Source organism: Condylura cristata, unplaced genomic scaffold (assembly GCF_000260355.1).
Source record: "Condylura cristata isolate star-nosed mole 26May11 unplaced genomic scaffold, ConCri1.0 scaffold00011, whole genome shotgun sequence".
Taxonomy (NCBI): domain Eukaryota; kingdom Metazoa; phylum Chordata; class Mammalia; order Eulipotyphla; family Talpidae; genus Condylura; species Condylura cristata.
The window spans coordinates 53,974,599-53,994,584 of NW_004567112.1; the positions used below are offsets into that span (position 1 = coordinate 53,974,599).

Below are 19,986 nucleotides of genomic sequence, written 5' to 3' on the forward strand. Positions count from 1 at the left end.
GTTTTTCATCAGATGATTGTAAATATTTAAGCAAGGTCTGCCTGGGCTTGTGTATATGTGTGTATGATAGTGAGCATGTGAAATGTTAACACTACCAAGATAAGAAGTCTTTTTGGAATTGAGAGGTTGCAACAATTTCTTTCCTTACAAAATGACAAAAAAGTACTCAGCATTTATTTTTCAAATTAGCAACAGGTAACTTGTTATTCAGAAAGCTAGAAATCAACTTCTCTTCAGCCAGCAAGTCATGGGGTTGTCATGGAAGTGTGTGCTTGATAGACTGAGCCATTAACTTGACAAATATTGAACTATTTTAAGTGCATCTATTTTCTGGTTCAGTTATTTTGTGTGTGTGTGTGTTAAATTCATTAAACTTGACAGTCTAAGTGCTATAGCATGTACTGGAGGCCACATAAGGGTAACAGTAACATCAATAGGAAATAGCAAAAGATAGATATCAATATATTTTCTCCACTTTGATATCAAGTATTGTATGACTTGGGATGTCAAATTGAATCCAGTTATTTCCTGAAATTTGAACAGAGATTATTCAGTTAAGCTGCCTTCATTGTGATCCTACCAATGATGGCATACAGGACCTAAAGTTCAGGATCATTTAATTACTTGGGAAAGAGATGAAAAACAAAAAAATTACACTCTACTATGCAATGTCTGGAGAAAATTTGTGGTTCAACAATTTTCAAAAATATTGAATCAAAGATACATTTAAAGTTTTAAAATGAGATAATACTTGATAACTTTTTGATAAATATGATAATATTTATTTTTCATTTAGGACAAAAAGTTTGAAAAGGGTAATAAAGATTTTGGAACATGAACTATTAATTTGATTTGATGTCATTTTGAGAGAGGCTCATTTGTTATTTACACACGATTTTTCTTCCAACAAGGAGTCATGGCAATTCAGAAAAGTGGCCAAAGGCATAAGATACAAAGAAATTTCATTCTAGCATGGATTGTAACTATTGAAATTATAAAATTGATTTTACCTTCCATATGAAAAATGACAATAAGTTAAGAACAATTTTTCAGTAATCTCTCTTCACAAAATAGAAACCAAAATAATTAGCAACAAAAAAATTGTGAAAACTCTCTTCACAAAATAGAAACCAAAATAATTAGCAACAAAAAAATTGTGAAAAAAAAATCCCTCAAAAGTATAAGTAGAATACGATACAGGCATTAAATATGATTTTTTAATGCTTCCAGAATACATAGGGCAGAAGTGATACAGCCATCAAAGTTGGACTGAGTAAATCCATCCCCTCCACATACAAGGAAAGGTTTGAGATGCAGAGTCATTTGACCAGGATAATTGGCAACAGCATTTGTAACCTGAAAAAAAAAAAAATTACAAGGAAATGAAGGTGTTTTACAACAAATAATGAAAAACAACCAGATGTTACCCCTAAATCCCTCTTTTTGCCCAAATGCTTATACTGATATTCTTTTTTTAAGATTTATTTGGGCCCTTCCTGGTGGCGCAGCAGGTTAAAGAACAGCACTAAGAAGCTTAAGCCGATTCTGCATGAGTTCGATCCCCACCTGCCCCGGAGGAGATCCACATGGCGCGGCAGATTTCTCCTGACCCGCCCGCTGCTCCCCTCAGCAGTATACTTCATTGATATGCCTGTTGTGCTCCCCACTCTGTCTCTGGTGAATCCTCTCACCCTCCGCATCTCTGGCCTGTACCCCAGTTCTGTATGAATGAATAGATTTATTTATTCATGCCACAAGAACTTGACTGCAGGATAGAGATGTGGGAGTGGGAGAGGGGTGTGAGAGGATTCACTAGAGACAGAATAGGGAGCAGAACAGGAGGATCAGCTGAAATACACTGCTGAGGGGAGCAGGAGAGGTCTGCTGTGTCATGTGGGTCACTTCCCTGGTCAGGTATGGAATTCGTGCTGCAGTGGCTGTGGACAGCTTCACAGTGCTGTGCTTTAACCCCTTGTACCGCCAGGAAGGTCCCTTACACTGATATTCTTAAATGTGTTTACATTTTTCATTATTTGATAAGATCATCAGAAGTGTGTTTTTAAAAATTCAGAATGAGTAGATCATGATGTGCTGAATTAGCTGAAAATGCAATTTTTTAAGGTTTATTTTTATTTACTTATGCATATAAGAACCTAGGTGTAGGACAGAGGTGAAGGGGTGAGAGGATTCATCAGACAGGGTGGGGAGCAGAAAAGGCAGATTGACTGAAACACACTGCTGAGGGGAGCAGTGGGAGAGACAGAAGAGGTCTGCTGTGCCATGTAGATTAGTTTCCTGGCTGGAGATTGAACTCATGGTGCGGTGGCTGGTGATAGCTTGACAGCACTGGTAACTTTATCCTTTGTCCCATCAGGGAGGTCTGACTTGATTTTTAATTAATAGGGAAATGATGGTCATGAAATCACTCCCCAATTACTGAGTACTTACCTTATGCAAGTACAGATGAGGGGAAAATAAAACAGACTTAGGGGCTGCATTCTTTAAGGAGCTTCCAGTTCATTATGACTAGTGGCAAGTAGTAAAGACTAACACAGGTAGGGGAGAAGGTTCTTTAAGTACATACGGGAGGGAGCCCACCCGAGGCCACTAAGATGAAGAAAGTTTCAAAAGGGAGGTAGCTGGTCATTTACATGAGTGTTATAATTTGATAATCACAGGATTGGGCATTCCACAGGGAAGGAGCGGCATGTGTAAGCACCCACAAACCATGGCAAGAAAGAGCAACATGTTGGGAAACCATGTGACAGAGCACAGTGTGTGTGTGCCTGTTGGAGATGGGGTCTCACTGGGGGGAGGGACATAGCCAAGAGACAAAATAAGAGCAATTATATTATTTCAAAATTGAAAAACATAAACCTTACATATAAAAAGTCTACTGAAATATCAAATTTACTAGTTATGAGCCCCTTTTGGGGAGGGATCAGCTAAAATCTGGGATTTACTTTATGTTGTAGGACCAGGTTTATAATACTTGAAGTAATAGAAAAGGTACAGAAGTTCTTTTCTAAAGAAAAACTGCCTCCAAGTTCGAATGGATGTTGCTAATAAGCATTCATAGTCAGGAGAATGAGCAGGCAGGGAATATAATTATTTGGGGTACTAGCTATCTGGTTTGGCACTGAAGTACCCCTAGAACTCACCATTCTGCTTTGTTTATATGAGTTTGACTAGTTTAGATTCTACATGTAAGTGAGATCATGCAGGATATATCTTTTCAGAGCCATTCATCTTGAAATCAGCAGAAAAGATCTTCGAGGAGTAAAAATAGATAGCACACAGGGCAGACACTAAAACACAGACCTGGGTGTTCAGTCAGAATTGTTAAACTCCTGCTTCAATGGAAGTTTAACGGGGCTAATTTGAATTCCCTGTGAAGTCCAAAGGGAGGAAGAACACGGCTAGATTCCTATATATTAGCAAGTTCAGAACATGACAACTGACAGTCTGAGAGTAAGGGATACTAGCATAGATACACACCCGAAAGCCAGACAGAACTGGGAAGAAGCCTGGCAATTAGGGTAAGTAACTTTCTGGCTCAAAATAGGCCTTGAGGATGCCAACTATTAGTTTTTCTGCAATTATTAATGTCTGTGCTGGAGGCCCCGCATTGAAGAACCAATTCTGAAATGCATAAGGTATTAATTGTTAGTATTTCTCAAATGCTGACTGCAATGACCCAATGCTTTACATACACACCCCATTTAATTCACAAAGCAACCCTATGAGGTGATTATTCTCACTGTACAGATGAGAAAGCTGAGATACAGAAAGACTGTAATTTGCTCAAGGACAGAAAACTCGGAGGTGAATAGAGCAAGCTCATTCTGGAACTCACATTTTCAACACACTCAGAAACGCTCAGTTTATGCAGCTTGAAAGTAAACATAAAGAGGATAGTAAGTTCATTTATACACATATATGTACACATATATACATGTATTTATATACACATAGATTTATATGCATAATTTTAAAAACAAAGTAGAATTTTTGATAGTCACATAGCTTTATGCATCTGGAATTTAAACAAATGGGGTGGTCACCTATATGTTTATGTGTGTGTCTGTCTATGCATAGTTTGTGCACACACACACATCTACATCATCTCCATGTATGGTAACATTTTGTATATTTTGGTTGATGTCTCTGTAGAGATAAACAATGGCACATTAAACATTATGCAAGCCTTAAGTAAGAGGTTTCTCAGGAAAAAAGTTCTGTGCAGGGATGAGCTGTTGTACTGCTGCCGTGTCATTTCATTTGATAAGTGGGAAATGCCAGATGTCAGAATACGAGACTAGAAAGCTGTGCCACTGATCTCCAGTCTGTGGCTTGAATGAAATCAATCAGCTGCATTTAGGTAGAAGCACCCATTTTGCAAAGACACTGAGGAAAATATGAAAACATGAGGTGTACATTGGCAAGCTCCTTTCATCCCCACGTGAATGAAAGAACACTGCTGTGGCGGAGCACACAACTGTCAAAGCCACAGTTTCCCACAATATTTCAGTCTTTGGCTACACTTGTAGCCACAGTGAGGAACCACAGCTCACGACTTTAAGAGATGTGTCAGGGCTGAAACCAGCTCATGGAGATTCAGGTTGCTTCAGTTCACATGTGTGCCAGAGCCTATAGAAGCTGAGGTTCCAGACTTGCTCTGTGATGTTTCTAGATATTAGGAGATGGCTGAATTGGATAGAAGTTCAAAGCACAATATATATTGCTTTATTCCAAAGCTATGTAAGTCTATGTGAATGTGTTATGTCATGTCTTTCCACCTACTTAATAAAATGCAACCACCTAGGTCTCACATGGAAGGCCTTCATAACTAGATCTTATTGTCCTCAAACCTCATCTCTTGTCACTTTTCTCATTATGCTGCATGTCCTATCTACATTTGAACTAAGGTTCAAAGACACTCTTCATTGTTGTACTTCTTTGAGTAAGCCATTCTGTACAGTGATGTTATATTATTCCTTCTCTTTTCTGCCAAATTCACTGATCATCCTTCAAGGACCAGCACACATGTCACTTGTTCTGTGGTCCTCCTGTCCTGCCAGGCATTGTGAGTTCCTTTTCAGGATGTTACTTATATTTACTATGCTACTTGTTATTTTGAAATTATAATTATGGCCATGCCTGCCTCCTTTCATAGACTGCATGCTCCTGAATTAGGACTGTGGTTCACTGATCTTTGTATCCAGGACTGAGAACAGTGCCAAGCCTATATTAAGTGTGCAATGAGTTTGAGTTAAAAAAATGACAGAATATTATACATACAGTTGTTCAAATGAAGACTTTCACAGGAAACCATCTACATACAAAATGTTACTGAGCAGCTCCTTTAGAGTTGGCAGCAGCTAAAATGGGAGAGCTATTGTATATAGAAGGCTCTCAACAGAGGGCTTACTTTCATTTCAACTGCTTTATGTGAACATCCTGCATGTCACATATTAAGCTGAGCCACGCGAGCTTGCTGATTTTGTGACCCCAAAATGGTAAATAATGTCAATTTTTATAGGGCAAAGAAATCCAACAATTTCTCTGACTATTAATTATAAAAAATTAACACAAAACAGTCCCCTTACTGTGAGAATGAAGTTAAAGATGAAGAGAGAGAAGTAGACAGGTAGGTCTTTGTGTATTTTCTCACATAGTTGGTAATCAGCAAAGATATTTATTCATTGACATACATGACAACGTGTGGTCTTCCTTTTATAACAAAATTGACAGTTGAAATTTATCCTTGGACAGCAGACATCTACCTATGTTGAATAATTTTGTTGATCTGGACTATAGAGCAGCTGTACTTTAGACTGACCATATCTTTCTGGACATCCAGTACATGATTTGGCTTCTTAAAACCACTCTCCCTGATATATGGAACTTGGAAATATTTAAGGGGTTTTAGGGAAGGATTGAGGTCTTATAAGTTCTAATCCTAGGTGTGTAATCGATGTGATGAGAGATCTTGGACAACCAGCAAACAATCAAGTTTTTGCTCCCACATTTTCAGGATGTAGATTATTCACTTGAAGACACCATCAACTGGAAGAGGTACCAATGATAAAGAAAAAAGGTGCCAACATGGCACAAAGCTTTTTTTTATACATACTAGAAAAGTTCTTACAGACTTAACTTTATCTACATGTAGACCTTTGTGAACATCTAAAGACAATAAAAGACGATTATGTTGGTTGTCTTTCCAAAAATTTCATCACATTCTGAGTCTACTTTGAAGTACTTTTCAAAGCAGAGTTGTCACACTCCATTCTCTTTCCCACACAACCTGCCTTCTGCCCAGGACACTGGCAAAGCAACATTTCTTACAAGAGCATTTCACCAAATTGTACTTTCTGGGATGTTCTTCTGAGCTGCTGGAACCTGTTCTGCAAGTTCTGATTCTGTACTTTCTCTTAGTTTTTTGTTTTTTTTTTTTAAGTTGAAATAGAAGACTTTCAGACAGATAGCAAACAGGATTCAAATCTCTTCTCAAAGGGACCTTAAATAATTGTTCATTTAAATATCAAGGGGTTGCAGTGATGAGCCTGTTAGAATACCAGTAACAACCAAATTTACACATGAAAACTACATCTGACTGTCCTCTTGTATACACTGACTGATGGATAAACTCTGGCAAATATTAAGTAGGGAAAGGGGAGAAATGTAGTAAACACCTCAGGCAAAACATAGAGAAGCTACCAGGTAACGAGTGACAAGTCCCTTTAAAGAGTGCCTTTGCATGGAAGCAGCAATTCTGTGCCAGGACTTTTAATGTTTTCAGCATTGCTGGTTTAAACCTTCCATTTTCTCAGCTCACCCAAATGAGCAGTCTCAGGTGAGACTGACAGAGATAGACTGGTTATCAGAGAATCGATTTGTTCATTTACAAAGGTAAATGTACCGATTCCAGAACTGAGTCTGGTTGTCTTCCCGGACCATTCATCTTAGTAGGCAAATTTCCTCAACTGTATCATAGATTATAGGCATGACACATGTGCAGCAATTCCTGACAGACATCACTAATCAATGGTGGCGTCTTTTCCCACTAAGACCAGAAGTGGCCTCAGCATCCTTTTCACTTCATTGCTTCCAACAGCCACTACCAGTCAATTGAAGCTGGCACTCGAGAGGAATCCTATATCCCAATCCTGGACTAGAAGGTTGCAGAACAACTGTGTAATTAGAAAGAAGGGAATTAAATATTTTTACAGTTTTACCCATTTTTCTTATTAAGCCAGGATAGTCTAATGCATTGTCTTTCTCCAAATCAGAGATATTTCAGTGCCAGGAATCAGGAGCCATTTCCTCCAGATGATGCCAGAGGCACAATTCAATTCCTTCTAATAACCTTCCAGTGACCCTGCTCCAGACCACTGCCTTTCCACGGGTCAGATCAGGGTTTTGACTACACTCTGAAATAAAATACAGGTGTTTTATCTACAACTGTAGTTTTATAAAATTGCACACTTGCAGGTAGTATCAGGGCTTGTGGGGAAAACAGAGTTGGGGCAGATAAGTCCAAACCTATGGAGCACTGAAATGGGCACCAATAAAACCAATAAATATCATAGAAAAATGACCAGCACAGTTTACATTCTCCAGCCTCCATCCTTTGCAGCTGGATCCCTGGGGCTTGTGCTTCTTCCTTCAAGCTGTCGGTCCTTTGGGGGAGGTGCTGCTAAGAGATTATTTTATTCTAGATAAAAAAGCAAAGGGGAAATGTCTTTGTGGTTTCCTCATCAAGCACCCCTGTCTTTTCTAAAGAGCTTAACATGGTGGGAAACCCTGCAGTTCTTGGGGCCAATGAAACAGCCACTCTTTGCACTAAAGGGAGGAAGGACAGGAGACATTTTCCCCTGAAGATGTTCACAAATGCTAAGGCTTTATCTTTGCTAGTGACAAAATACTCACTTGAAAGCACAAACATGTAGGAAACCAGCACGCTTTCCCTATTATATTGAACTTCTATTTCTCAACTGCATTTGAGATAACTCACATTAAAAAGAAAAGAAACCTAGGTGCTATAAAAGATCTAAAGGTACCTGTACTGTTTTCTTCTGCTCCATGATACTTCTAAGGGTCTCACCAGTAGTTTTGGGTAGACCTGAGTCTTGACAGCAGACGGATATGCCAAAAGAATCATTTGTGCTTCCTTACACTGCATCTTTTTTTTTTTGATTTGAATCATTTGCAATGTCTGAGAATGACTCTAAGTTGTCCCCAGATTCAGGGAAATCTAGTGTGCACCTAGTTGCACACTAACTTGACTGGGGCAATTTCTGAACTATAATCTCCTTGCATCAACCTTTCCTCTATCCAACATGTGGGTGAGGTTTTGACCACATTGGCAAAATGAGTAGCTAGGAAGTGTGAGGTGGTATGGAGCTGACGCTCTATTTCCCCACTTCCTCTACTCTGCTGCCAGTGTTAACCTGAAGCCATGCCATGGAATGTAAAGAACAGACAGAGAATGTTTAGTCAATTTATTCTTTCATAGATCCAAGGCAGAGCTCAAAGGCAGTGGTTCTAAAAAGTCAAGGGAAGATGAGGAAAAAAACCCAGAATTATGAGTTTTGTAGAACTAACTATTCTGTTTATAAGTATATGAGGTTATATCATTTTTTGAGGTTACATCTTTTATTTTAGGCTATTGCTTTCATTAAGTTTTCAGAGCGATATTTTCGCTTTCTGGATTTCAAATGGCAGAATTAAAAAAAAAAAAGCAATATCGTATTGATTCCCAAAGCATTTAGAGGATTTCACTGGTCCACTGAAACAAAAACACTTGAAATCACAGTTCTGGGGCAAGACACTCATTGTGGGAGAGTCTCTGGAAAGATGCCCCATAAAAGTGGGGGTGGTTTTGAAAAGCCATCAATAATTACAGGCATCAGCAGACTGTGCTTGGTAAGTAGATGAGTAATTCTTTCAAATGGAATACAATCTTATGTAAAACATACTCTCAGAAACACACACCACCTCTCTTCTACAAAGATATTAACCTAAATTTTGTTATAAATCTAAACAACATAGTCTTTCTTTGTGGGAAAATATTCAGGTAGCAACCATAAAAGGCTTGGAGAAAAATAGAGATTGGAGAAAAAAGACTTAATCAAATGTGAAGTACACGCTCACTTTCAAATTCCAGTTGACTAGAGGGTAAATATGGTTGGAATCGATTCTCTGTATGTTTTCCTATGGCTACTAAGGTATTGATTATAGCATCTATTAGATGCTTGTTTATGAAACAGGGAGAAATGTGAATACATTAAGGAGGAGATTAACATGTATCAATAAAAATGTTTGTTTACATATTTATAGATGAAGAACCAATCCAGACACTCAGAAAAAATGTGGGACGTTAGGGTTGCGCTAGTAGTGAAAAATACACTATCAACCCCTAAGCAAATCCCATGGTATGGGAAAGGAATATCTGAGAAATGAAATCTGCATTCAGACCTTTTTCTCAACAGTTTAACATTTTTTTTCTATTAGCCAAATTAAAAATATAATGTCTCTATGCCTATTTTTTTTTAAAGATTTATTTATTTGTGCATACAGAACTGGGGTACAGGCCAGAGGCTCAGGGGCGGTGAGAGGCCTCACCAGAGACAGAGTGGGGAGCAGAACAGGCAGATCGACAAAGTACACTGCTGAGGGGAGCAGCGGGCGGGTCAGGAGAGGTCTGCCACACCATGTGGTCACCTCCGGGGCAGGCGGGAATCGAACTCATGAGGAAGCGGCTTTAGATTCTCAGTGCTGTGCTTTAACCCGCTGCGCCACCAGGGAGGGCCTATGCCTATTATTTTTATCACTTCCTGTAAGATTAGGTGAAAATGCAATAAAACATTGCTGGTTCTGCTATACTTAAAATAACCAAATTGCAATTTGGTAAGAGATAATTGATGTTTAAAAGTCTTTTGAGTCCGGACCCTCTCTGGTGGTTCAGCGGGTTAAAGCACAGCACTAAGAAGCTAAAACCACTTCCTCATGAGTTCGATCCCCGCCTGCCCCAGAGGTGACCACATGGCGTGGCAGACCTCTCCTGACCTGCCCGCTGCTCCCCTCAGCAGTGTTCTTTGTCAGTCTGTCTGTTCTGCCCCTCACTCTCTCTGGTGAATCCTCTCACCGCCCCTGCACCTCCTACTTTATCAACTAGACAAGCCATCATTCTAACCTGGTTTCTGAGCAGCTACACTGTCCAGGAGGCCACTATTCTACTCCCTCTAACCTTTGCTTTGGCACTTATTTTCCCATTCTAGACACAGTACCTGAATCAGCCAGAATTTCAAATAGGAAATGAGAATTGTTTCTTAGCCAGATAATTCACTTTCATTTCATAAATTGCTACTATAGACAATAGCATATCTTGAAAAGTGTGTACTTTATAACTATAGGAGCATGTCTATATGAATGCCTACATGTATGTATGAAGGAATATACACATATTTACCTTTAATTATAAAATATGGAGACCACAGTGACTTTGTCCTTGCTATTTCCATGGTTTATAGCTAAGCTGCAGTGAACCTATACAAACACAGTGTAAATAAATCTTAAAAATAAATTTTTCCCTGAGAGATAGCAACTACATTCTTGAAAGCTATAGGTGTCAGAGAGAAAAGAAACCATTTTTTTCTGGGTGACACAGTCAAATTAATGTCTACCTTTTTAAAGTTCTTAGAATATTTGACTCCTTATGTTTACATTTTTGTGGCATAGCTAGGAATTATATACAGAATGTATTTTGCTGTATTATTAAGAAAGGTGATGATAAAGAATATTTACTGATAATACATAATGCTGAAGATAAATTATACTCAGAACAAGGATAATTATAATAAATTGAGGGTGCTTATCATGTCATTTAGTCTACGTTAGGTATATTTCCTTAAATAATTTTTTTAAAAAAGATTTATTTATTTGTGCATACAGAACTGGGGTACAGGCCAGAGGCTTCACCAGGGACAGAGTAGGGAGCAGAACAGACAGACTGACAAAGTACACTGCTGAGGGGAGCAGCAGGCAGGTCAGGAGCGGTCTGCCGCGCCATGTGGTTGCCTCCAGGGCAGGCGGGAATCGAACTCATGCGGAAGTGGCTATAGTTTCTCAGTGCTGTGCTTTAACCCACTGCGCCACCAGGGAGGCCCTATTTCCTTAAATAATTTTTTAAAGAAATTTTCTTTTTTAAAAAAACTCCTGCATAGAATAACTGGAACTTAGGTCAGAGGTGCCAGGGGTGAGAGGATCTACCAGAGATAGAGTGAGAAGCAGCATAGGAGGATAGACTGAAATACACTGCTAAGGGGAGCAGTGAGACAGGAGAGGTCTTCTGGGCCATCTGGGTCACCTTCCTGGCTGGGGATTGAACTCAGGCTGTAGCAGTGACAGCACTGAGACTTAACCTCTAGGCCACCAAGGAGACCATATTTCCTTAAAGAATACTGTGCCTCTTTTGACTACTGATGTTTGAGGCTCTCAGTCTCCCTTATCTTACGTTACAGTCCTTAATATTCATAAAGAGCTTTATCAACACAAGGATGTTTTCCTGCAGAGATGGTACATTTTTAATTGGTTCTTATGGTCATGTTTGTCATCTCATTGTGCCTCTGTTCTATCCTTCCCTCTAGTGTTCTATTATATTTAATGGTGATTTCATAAACTCGTTTCTTTGTTATGCTTGAGGGAACAGTTTGCTTATATTGTGAGATCCTGGCTACAGGGCTTTCTATCTGGTAATATGGAAAGCTGCTGTAAAATTACTATTGGTTGGAATACCCCAGATATGAGGAAAGTGGTGTGGTTTGGTCAATTCCCAGTGGAGCTTTTCACTTTATTGGTATTTGTCTATTCTATTTTAATAAACCATTGGGTAGATGCAGGGAGAATGTGCCACAAATCAATTATATGATCCATGTAGCATATTTAGTGGGCTTGAGCTGCAAAGGACATACTTTGCTGAAATTGTACACTCAATTGCTGAAGTCTACATTTAATCTGTTTAGATCTATTTTCTTTTAAAGTCCTGAAAACAATGGAGCAGCCTATTTTGATGAGGACTTGTTCAGAACAAGCACACTATAAAGAATGAGATACTGTTTTCTCCAGGATGGCTGTAGAAATAATAGACAAAATAGTACTCATTATATTATCCTTTAGACTTTTTAATAGAAAATTATTTTGCACTTCAGCAAGTTTCAGTATTTTCATTCATTAACTCTTCAAATATTTGCTGTTTTCCTAGAAATTGCTGAGTGCAACATAAGGTGTAAGTGTACAGAAACAAATTCTAGGCAAGAAGATAACTTAACTGAATGGAATCCTTTCATTTACTTTTACAAATAGATGTAGAACCACAACTTTTTGGTCTTGTTTGGTCTTTTAGGAGGAAGATGGCCAAATGTGTTTTTGATTGTGAGATGCAAGATAAACCTAAAAACATCTTTCCTACTAAACTAAGCCTAATCACTACTTTCCCTCCATATAAGTTGGTAGTTGCTTAATTTCACACTAATTCAATCCTTCCTCATCATTTTCCCATTTCCTTTCTCTCCTTCCTGACTACTCAAAAGAAGATGTCTTTTCTTTCCTTTTTTCATTGCTGTTGAATCAACTCAGTGGTTTTTTATTTGGATTGTGCCATTATGGCAAAAAATAAATCAGTCATTTTTATCTTCTGGTCCAGAAACATTCTTTCTAAATTTGTAAGTATGAAAGAATCAATGCTTATGCTCCTAGGTGGGATAATAAGGGGGGATATAATAAAAAAAGGGTTTTATACTAATTGTAAGAGATTTAGGTACTCCCATATTCATTGCAGCGTTATTCACAATAGCTAAGAGTTGGAAACAACATAAGTACTCATCCATTTGAGTGGATAAAGATGTGGTATAGGCCCTCTCTGGTGGTGCAGTGGGTTAAAGTACAGCACTAAGAAGCTAAAGCCACTTCAGCATGACTTCGATTCCCACCAGCCCCGAAGGTGACCATATGGCACAGCAGACCTCTCCTGACCCGCCCGCTGCTCCCCTCAGCAGTGTACTTCATCAGTCAGCCTGTTCTGCTCCCCACTCTGTCTCTGATGAAACCTCTCACCACCCCTGCACCTCTGGCCTGTACCCTTGATCTGTAATGCATAAATAAATAAATTTTAAAAAAAGATGTGCTATATATATATATGTGTGTGTGTGTATATATATATGTGCATATACACATACATAAGAAAAGAGTTGTCTTCTCTCTCGTTCTCTCTCTCTCTCTCTCTCTCTCTCTCACACACACACACACACACACACATATACAAACATACAGGGTAGAATACTACTCAGGTATAAAAACTGAAAGTCTGCTGTTTGTAACAATAGGAATGGAACATGAAGGAATTATGCTAAGCAAAGTAAGTTAGAAGCAGAAAGATAAATGCCTGATTATTTTATTCAATGTGGCAATAAACAAAACAAACAAACGAACTATTATAAAACAAAGATAAACTTAAAGAAATAGGGCCAAATTAATGGTTACCAGAAAGGAAAAAAGGGTAAAGAATATAGTAGAGGATGAAACTAGACTTCAGTGGAGATAATATTGTAGTATATACATAGAACGACTTATAAAGATGTATATGTGAAACCTATAAAATAGCATAAACCAGTGTTGCTTCAATATTGTTTTAAAAGACAAGTGATTTTAAAAGTCAGATTGAGATATGATCTACATACAAGTGATTTATATGCACTTATTTTTAAGCTTTACCAATGTGCACAGTCCTGTAACAGTTCAATACTTCCCCACAATGTCTTTGTGCCCCTTTATAAGATCTATCCCTTCCCCAATTACCGCTACTGGCAACCACTGATCACTTTTTTTTGTCCTTACAGTTTTGTCTATTCCAGAAATTCATACAATCTGAACAATATAATCTGTAATTTTTGAGTTGGCTTCTTTTATTTAGATAATGCTTCTGAGACTCAATCCTGCTATTATAAATATTAGTTTGTTTTAATTTATTATTATATAGCTTTTCATTTATGGATGTACAACAGTTTGTCCATTTATCAGGTAATGAATATCTCAGTTATTTCCAGATTTCGGCAGTTACTGAGGTTACTATGGCCATTTGCATATGTTTTAATGTAAATGTATGATTTTATTTCTCTTGGGTAAATCCCTAAGAATAGGGTTGATGGGTCATATGGTAATAGTGCATTTAAATTTGTAAGAAAAGGTGAAACTATTTTATGAAGGAGCTGTGCCATTTTACTTTTACATAGAAATATGAGCACTGCGGTTTCTTCATATACTTGCCACAACTTGTTATTTTCAGAGTTTTTTACTTCAGCCACTCTGGTAGATATGTATATCATTGTAACTTTAATTTGCATTACACTAAAGAGCAATGGTATTCAGTATTTGCTTGCAATGTACACCTATTCCTTTTTAGGTGTGTTGAAATGGATATAATATAAAATTTTATGTGGATAATAGCCACTGGCAAACACTTAACTGTTTCTGTTTCTATGGATTTCCCTATTTGCATATAAATGAATCATTTGAAAGATGGTCTTTGTGTCTGGCTTCCTTCATTTAGCATTGTTTACAAAGTTCATTCATGTTGAAGCATATATCAGTATCCCATTCCTTTTTATGGGTAAATGATATTCCATTTTAGGAATATAGCATGATTTGTTTATCCACTCATCACTCAGACATTTGGGTTGTTTCCAAATGTCTACTCTAAAGACATATGTGGACATAGTTTCATTTATTTCATTTATGCACATTTTCAGTTCTTTTGTGTATATACTTAGGAGTGGAATAGCTTGGTTTTACTATAATTCTATGTCTAAATTATTGAAGACTCATCAAACTGTTTTCCACAGTGGTCAAACCACTTGAAGCATTTCAATTTCTTCCATCTTCATTAGCTTAATGGGTGTGGAATGGTACCTCTCCTGATGGCTTTAACTTGTATTTCTCTAATGACTAATAATTGTACATCTTTTCATGTATTTGTTGATCATTTATATCTCTTCTTTAAAGAAATGTCCATTAGAATCCTTTGCCCATTTAAATTTTTTTTTATTTGTGCATACAGAACTGGGGTACAGGCCAGAGGCACAGGGATGGTGAGAGGCTTGACAGGGTGGGGAGCAGAACAGGCAGATCCACTAAGTACACTGCAGGAGAGCAGAGGGTGGGCCAGGAGAGGTCTGCTGCACCATGTGGTCACCTCTGGGGCAGGCAGGGATCAACTCATGCTGAAGTGGCTTTAGCTTCTTAGTGCTGTGCTTTAACCCGCTGCGCCACCAGGGAGAGTCCCTCTGCCCATTTTTTAAGTTGGTTTCTGTTTTGGATTGGGTCAGATTGCTTTTTGCTATTGAGTTATATGAATGATTTATCTCTTCTGGATAGCAGACCCTCATCAGACATGTAATTTATGTATAATTCTTTATCTTTTCATTTTCTTAAATGTCTTTCAAAGATATTGCTTTTTATAACTTTGATCAAACCCAATTTATCAGTTTATGGTTTGTGCTTTTGATGTACTAAGAAATATTTGCCAAACCCAAGATTATAAAGATTTTATCCTAAATTTTCATTTAGAAGTTCTATAGTTTAACATTCTATTCAGGTCTATGACATATTCTTCATTAACTTTTAGATGGTATGAAACAAGAAGTTTTAAATCTGAAGTGATGTATTCCAGTTTCTATTTTTGCTACTTACCAGTTGTGTCACTTTAGGCAAAGCATTCAGCATGAACCTGTTTCCTCATTTAAGGCAAAGACAGAAATATTTATTTCATCATCTGTCAGAACTGTGAGGATCAAGTAAAAACAAGTATAAAAGTGCTTTCTGAAATCATAGTGTAAATGTTAACTATTATTATTTCTAGCTGACAGCAGCAAAAGAAGATGTATAAGAATGTGTCATAATTGGGGGAAAGCCAGAACTCAAACAATTACCGGCAGTAGAGTGAGGTATGTAGCTAAAAGCTATTTAGTTTTTAAATAGGCCTGTGTTTGTATTCTAGTTTTGCCACTTCCTAGTGGAAGAGCCTCACATGGGTTATCTTACTCTATAATTCTCAACATTCTTACTATACAAAGAAGAAGGAATATAAATTCCTAAGGCGTTTAGAGGAAGAAGCAAGTTACAGACTACATACAGTATCCAATGAGACACACAGTTAAAAAAAATTGCTTTTTGAGGGAGAGAATGAATATATATATGTAAAACCTAATAAAATGCTAAGTGGCTGTCACAGTTGACAGACATACTACACCAGATGACGTCAAAGACCAAGGTGAAGGGAAGAACAGGATTAAAACAGGGCCAGTAGGGCCTTTATTTCAGCCACTTCTGACTGTGGTGATGGCAGTGCCTCAGCCAGAAGACAATGACAGCACCACAATCTACTGAACTGACTTAGGAGATAATTTCTAAAGATCTTGGCATGATAAACAAGGCTCTTGGAGCACTGGATTCAACTTATCTCTCCAGCCTCATGGCCCCACATTTCGGGGGCACTGTACATTTCCACCAACTACTTGCTGGCCATTTCTCAAAGGCAGCTTTACTCTCCTGCCTCATGGAAAGGGATGTGTTGTTGAAACATTATTCCAACATCATTAGAGATGATTTAGCTCAAGGGACATCTTTTAGGAAACTAATTGTTAGTATTTCCTCTTCAAAGTTCCTCTGTGATCCTACAGTATAACTTTCTCATAGCAAATGTGCAATATCATCATTATTTGTTTATTATCATGATTATCTTGCTGAGTAGATGGGAAACTTCTTGAAAAGGGAGCTGTCTTTGATTCTCTATAATACTATATGGTGTCTGGCATATAGCAAGAGCTCAATAAATGTGTGTGAATTTAAAAATTAATACACATTATTAATACATATCATTATTAGAAATTAATGCATTAAATTCAAATGTTGGTATGAATAGCATTTGATCACCAAATTTTCATAATCTAGTACTGATGTCTGCTCTAAATAGGACAAATATATTTACCCCTTATGGCATAGGGACTTTTTTCCTTAGCATGTCTACGCCCATATAAAAACATTCATCATCCAGTTTTAAGTAGTAATACTGGGTACAGATGAACGTAGGAAACATTTGCCCAGGTGACATAACAGATTCCTTAATAAAGTTTTCTCTAATGGAATGCTGTTTAAAATAATTAGTTCTACTGGAAAAGTGTGATGCTGACTGCAGTGGAAGGTTAAGCCCCAAGATACTTGAGAAAAATGATTTTAATTAAACTCAAGTGTTGAAACATTTCATAGTTTATATAACATGAAATTTTATGAAAAGGGGAAATATCTGCCCATATAAAATTTGATTACACTGTGACTGTACATCCCTAATTCAATGATGAAAATTTCTCAGCTGATGATCTCACACATAGGTGGGTCTCTCATACTAAGTTGAAACAACTACTTATGATGTGCAAGTGACAGAGAGCTGGGAGATGACACTGTGGAGAGCTTAAGGTTGACACAGGCTGTTGATAGACTAGGTAATGACACAGTCTGCCCAACCCTTTAGGCTCTCCAAAGCACAAAAGCTAGAGTACTCTTGTGGTCACAGTTTCAAGACAGGAAATATTGACTCATGGCATAAACATCTTCAATGACCAAATACTGGAAAATGTGCAAGTTAGTTTAGGAATGAATAACAATTTTCTGGAAAACTAAGAAGCTGAAAAGAAAACCCATCAGGTAAGGGTTCCTTGTGTCTGTGGGCATCTACCACTTCCACGTCACTTTGTTCTGATGTGACTCAAACATTGGTATGACAATATCATAGCCCCTGGCATTGGATCCGTCCTCCTGACATGTCCCTATCTAGAACTCTTTGCAAATGGGAAGCAGAGAAAGAGCCAATAAATAAAAAAGAAAAAATAGGACAGTATGTGGACAGCAAGAGATATAATCATGGGAAGAACAGGAAAACAGAGTTAAGCTATTAAGAAAAGCTATCAGAGGACCTTCACTAACCCCCCCCCCCACTTTCCTTTTCCTCTTACTACCACTATTTAGGAATATTAATTAAGAACTTGCTTTGTCCTAGTGTCTGTAGTAACTATTTCCACTGTGTCCTCTTCTTTCATGAAAACCACAGGCCTGTGAGGTAGGCCCAATTGTTACTATGTAAAGAAGGGAACTAGAGGCTTTGAGTTTTTGTCTAACTTGCTCAGAGGCACATGAGGAGCCATGTTTAATCCTGCATCTTTCTGATTCCAAGGTTACTGGTTGTAATCATAGCACATTATTAAAAATGAGGATGGGCCCTCCCAGGTGGCACAATGTGTTAAGGCACAGCACTAAGAAGCTAAAGCACTTCAGCATGAGTTCAATCCCCACCTGCCCTGGAGGTAATCCATCTGGTGAGGCAGACTTCTCCTGACCTGCCCGCTGCTCCCCTCAGCAGTGTACTTCATCAGTCAGCCTGTTCTGCTCCCCAACCTGTTTCTGGTGAATTTTCTCACAACTCCTGCACCTCTGGTCTGTACCCCAGTTTTGTATGCATAAATAAATAAATCTTTAAAAAAATCAGGAATTATAAAACACAAGTATGGGAGAAAAGTCATTGTACCAGTGGCTGGATGATTGGATGGAATAATTACATTGAGGAAATAAACTACAAAATAACACACCTAATGCATTACACTGATAAGCATGGTTAATTTTTGCCATTGTAGGAATTTATCCTATTAGACCATATGATGGGCTGGTCAATGTGTTTAGGGGTACCAGCTTTAAAACTGGTTTGAGAATCAACTTACCAGTCCCATTAAAACAAACAGTTATTTTTCTTTAGTTAATCTATCAACACATTTAACAAAATTGTAAAGATTGAGCATTCATTTTATTTAACAGGTTTAAGTCCAAGTGACGTTAGTTGTTTCTAAAACATGAAATTCAAGCTCAAATCTCAAAGGCCTGCTCCAACTTAATTTATTTATAGTCAGCTCTGAAAGAGATGGCCGACTTGTTGAAATAGAGTGTAGCTTATCAGGTAATTTACTCAGAAGAAATAAAGTAAGTACATTAGTGATCTTAGGTTTTCTGTTCTCCCGACCCCCGACAAAACACAAAGCTCTACGAAAACTCTGCCTTTAAGCTGTTGCAAATTTCTTCTTTTCTCTTTCACTCCTTCTTCAACTCATGGGAAATACTATGTCAACTGAAGCAATCAGTTGAGAAAAATAGGAGAAAACCAAAATAGAGAATTTACATTGAAATTAACAATGATTTAGTTGTTTAAGAAAGGGTGGGAAAGTACTGAGTCAACAGAGAAGAACATGCATGGGAGGCTCAAAAAAGAAAAATAAAAGATAAGGCCATGTGATTGACTATCAGGAAAAAATTTGTGGGGAATTATGGTTAAGAGTGCCTGAGGGCCTTCCAGAAGTGGGAGATATAGGGAATGAGAAGAGAGACTTATAAAGGTATCATTGAAGATAATGAATTTTGGATAGCCTTTACAGTTCTATTTAAGATATAGTAGAGAAGAAAATTAAAATTCTTTTGTTTGCTGTATTGTGGTTCTATGATTTATGAGGGTTTCTTGAGTTGTCGATTATAAGTGGTATAACATTTACAGTATTCATGGATCCATGGAAAACTGTAGATTGCTTATAAATCCTCATAACTGAATACAGTTTTTGTGTTTATATATACATGTATATTTTGAAATAATGAGAATGCTCATATTCATAGCTTTTATAAGGTTAGAGTGTTCGTGATCCTTTTCTTTAAGAAACATGAAAGGATTACCACTGGGGAAGCAGAAGGCATAGTCTCAGGGGAAAGGCCAGAAATAACATAAAAGATAGTGATGTGGCCCTCCCTGGTGGCGCAGCGGGTTAAAGCACAGCACTGAGAAGCTAAAGCCACTTCCGCATGAGTTCGATTCCCGCCTGCCCAGGAGGTGACCACATG

General features: G+C 37.9%; 1 protein-coding gene across 3 annotated transcripts in view; it reads right to left on the reverse strand.

Moving 5' to 3' along the window:
* Positions 1 to 1,199: 1,199 nt before the first annotated feature.
* The window catches only part of RNLS (renalase, FAD-dependent amine oxidase), a 238,929-nt gene continuing 220,142 nt past the window's right edge, over positions 1,200 to 19,986 (reverse strand). Inside the window, exons 7-8 of one of the 3 annotated variants that reach the window (XM_012723956.1) lie at positions 3,857 to 3,892; positions 1,200 to 1,356 (exon numbers count right to left, since the gene is read on the reverse strand). In XM_012723956.1, the coding sequence (XP_012579410.1) occupies positions 1,204 to 1,356; positions 3,857 to 3,892 (189 nt within the window). In that variant the 3' untranslated portion in view covers positions 1,200 to 1,203. Of the gene's footprint in view, positions 1,357 to 3,498; positions 3,643 to 3,856; positions 3,893 to 19,986 lie in introns of all 3 variants that reach the window. The other 2 variants (XM_012723957.1, XM_004680896.2) reach the window with 2 other exon arrangements.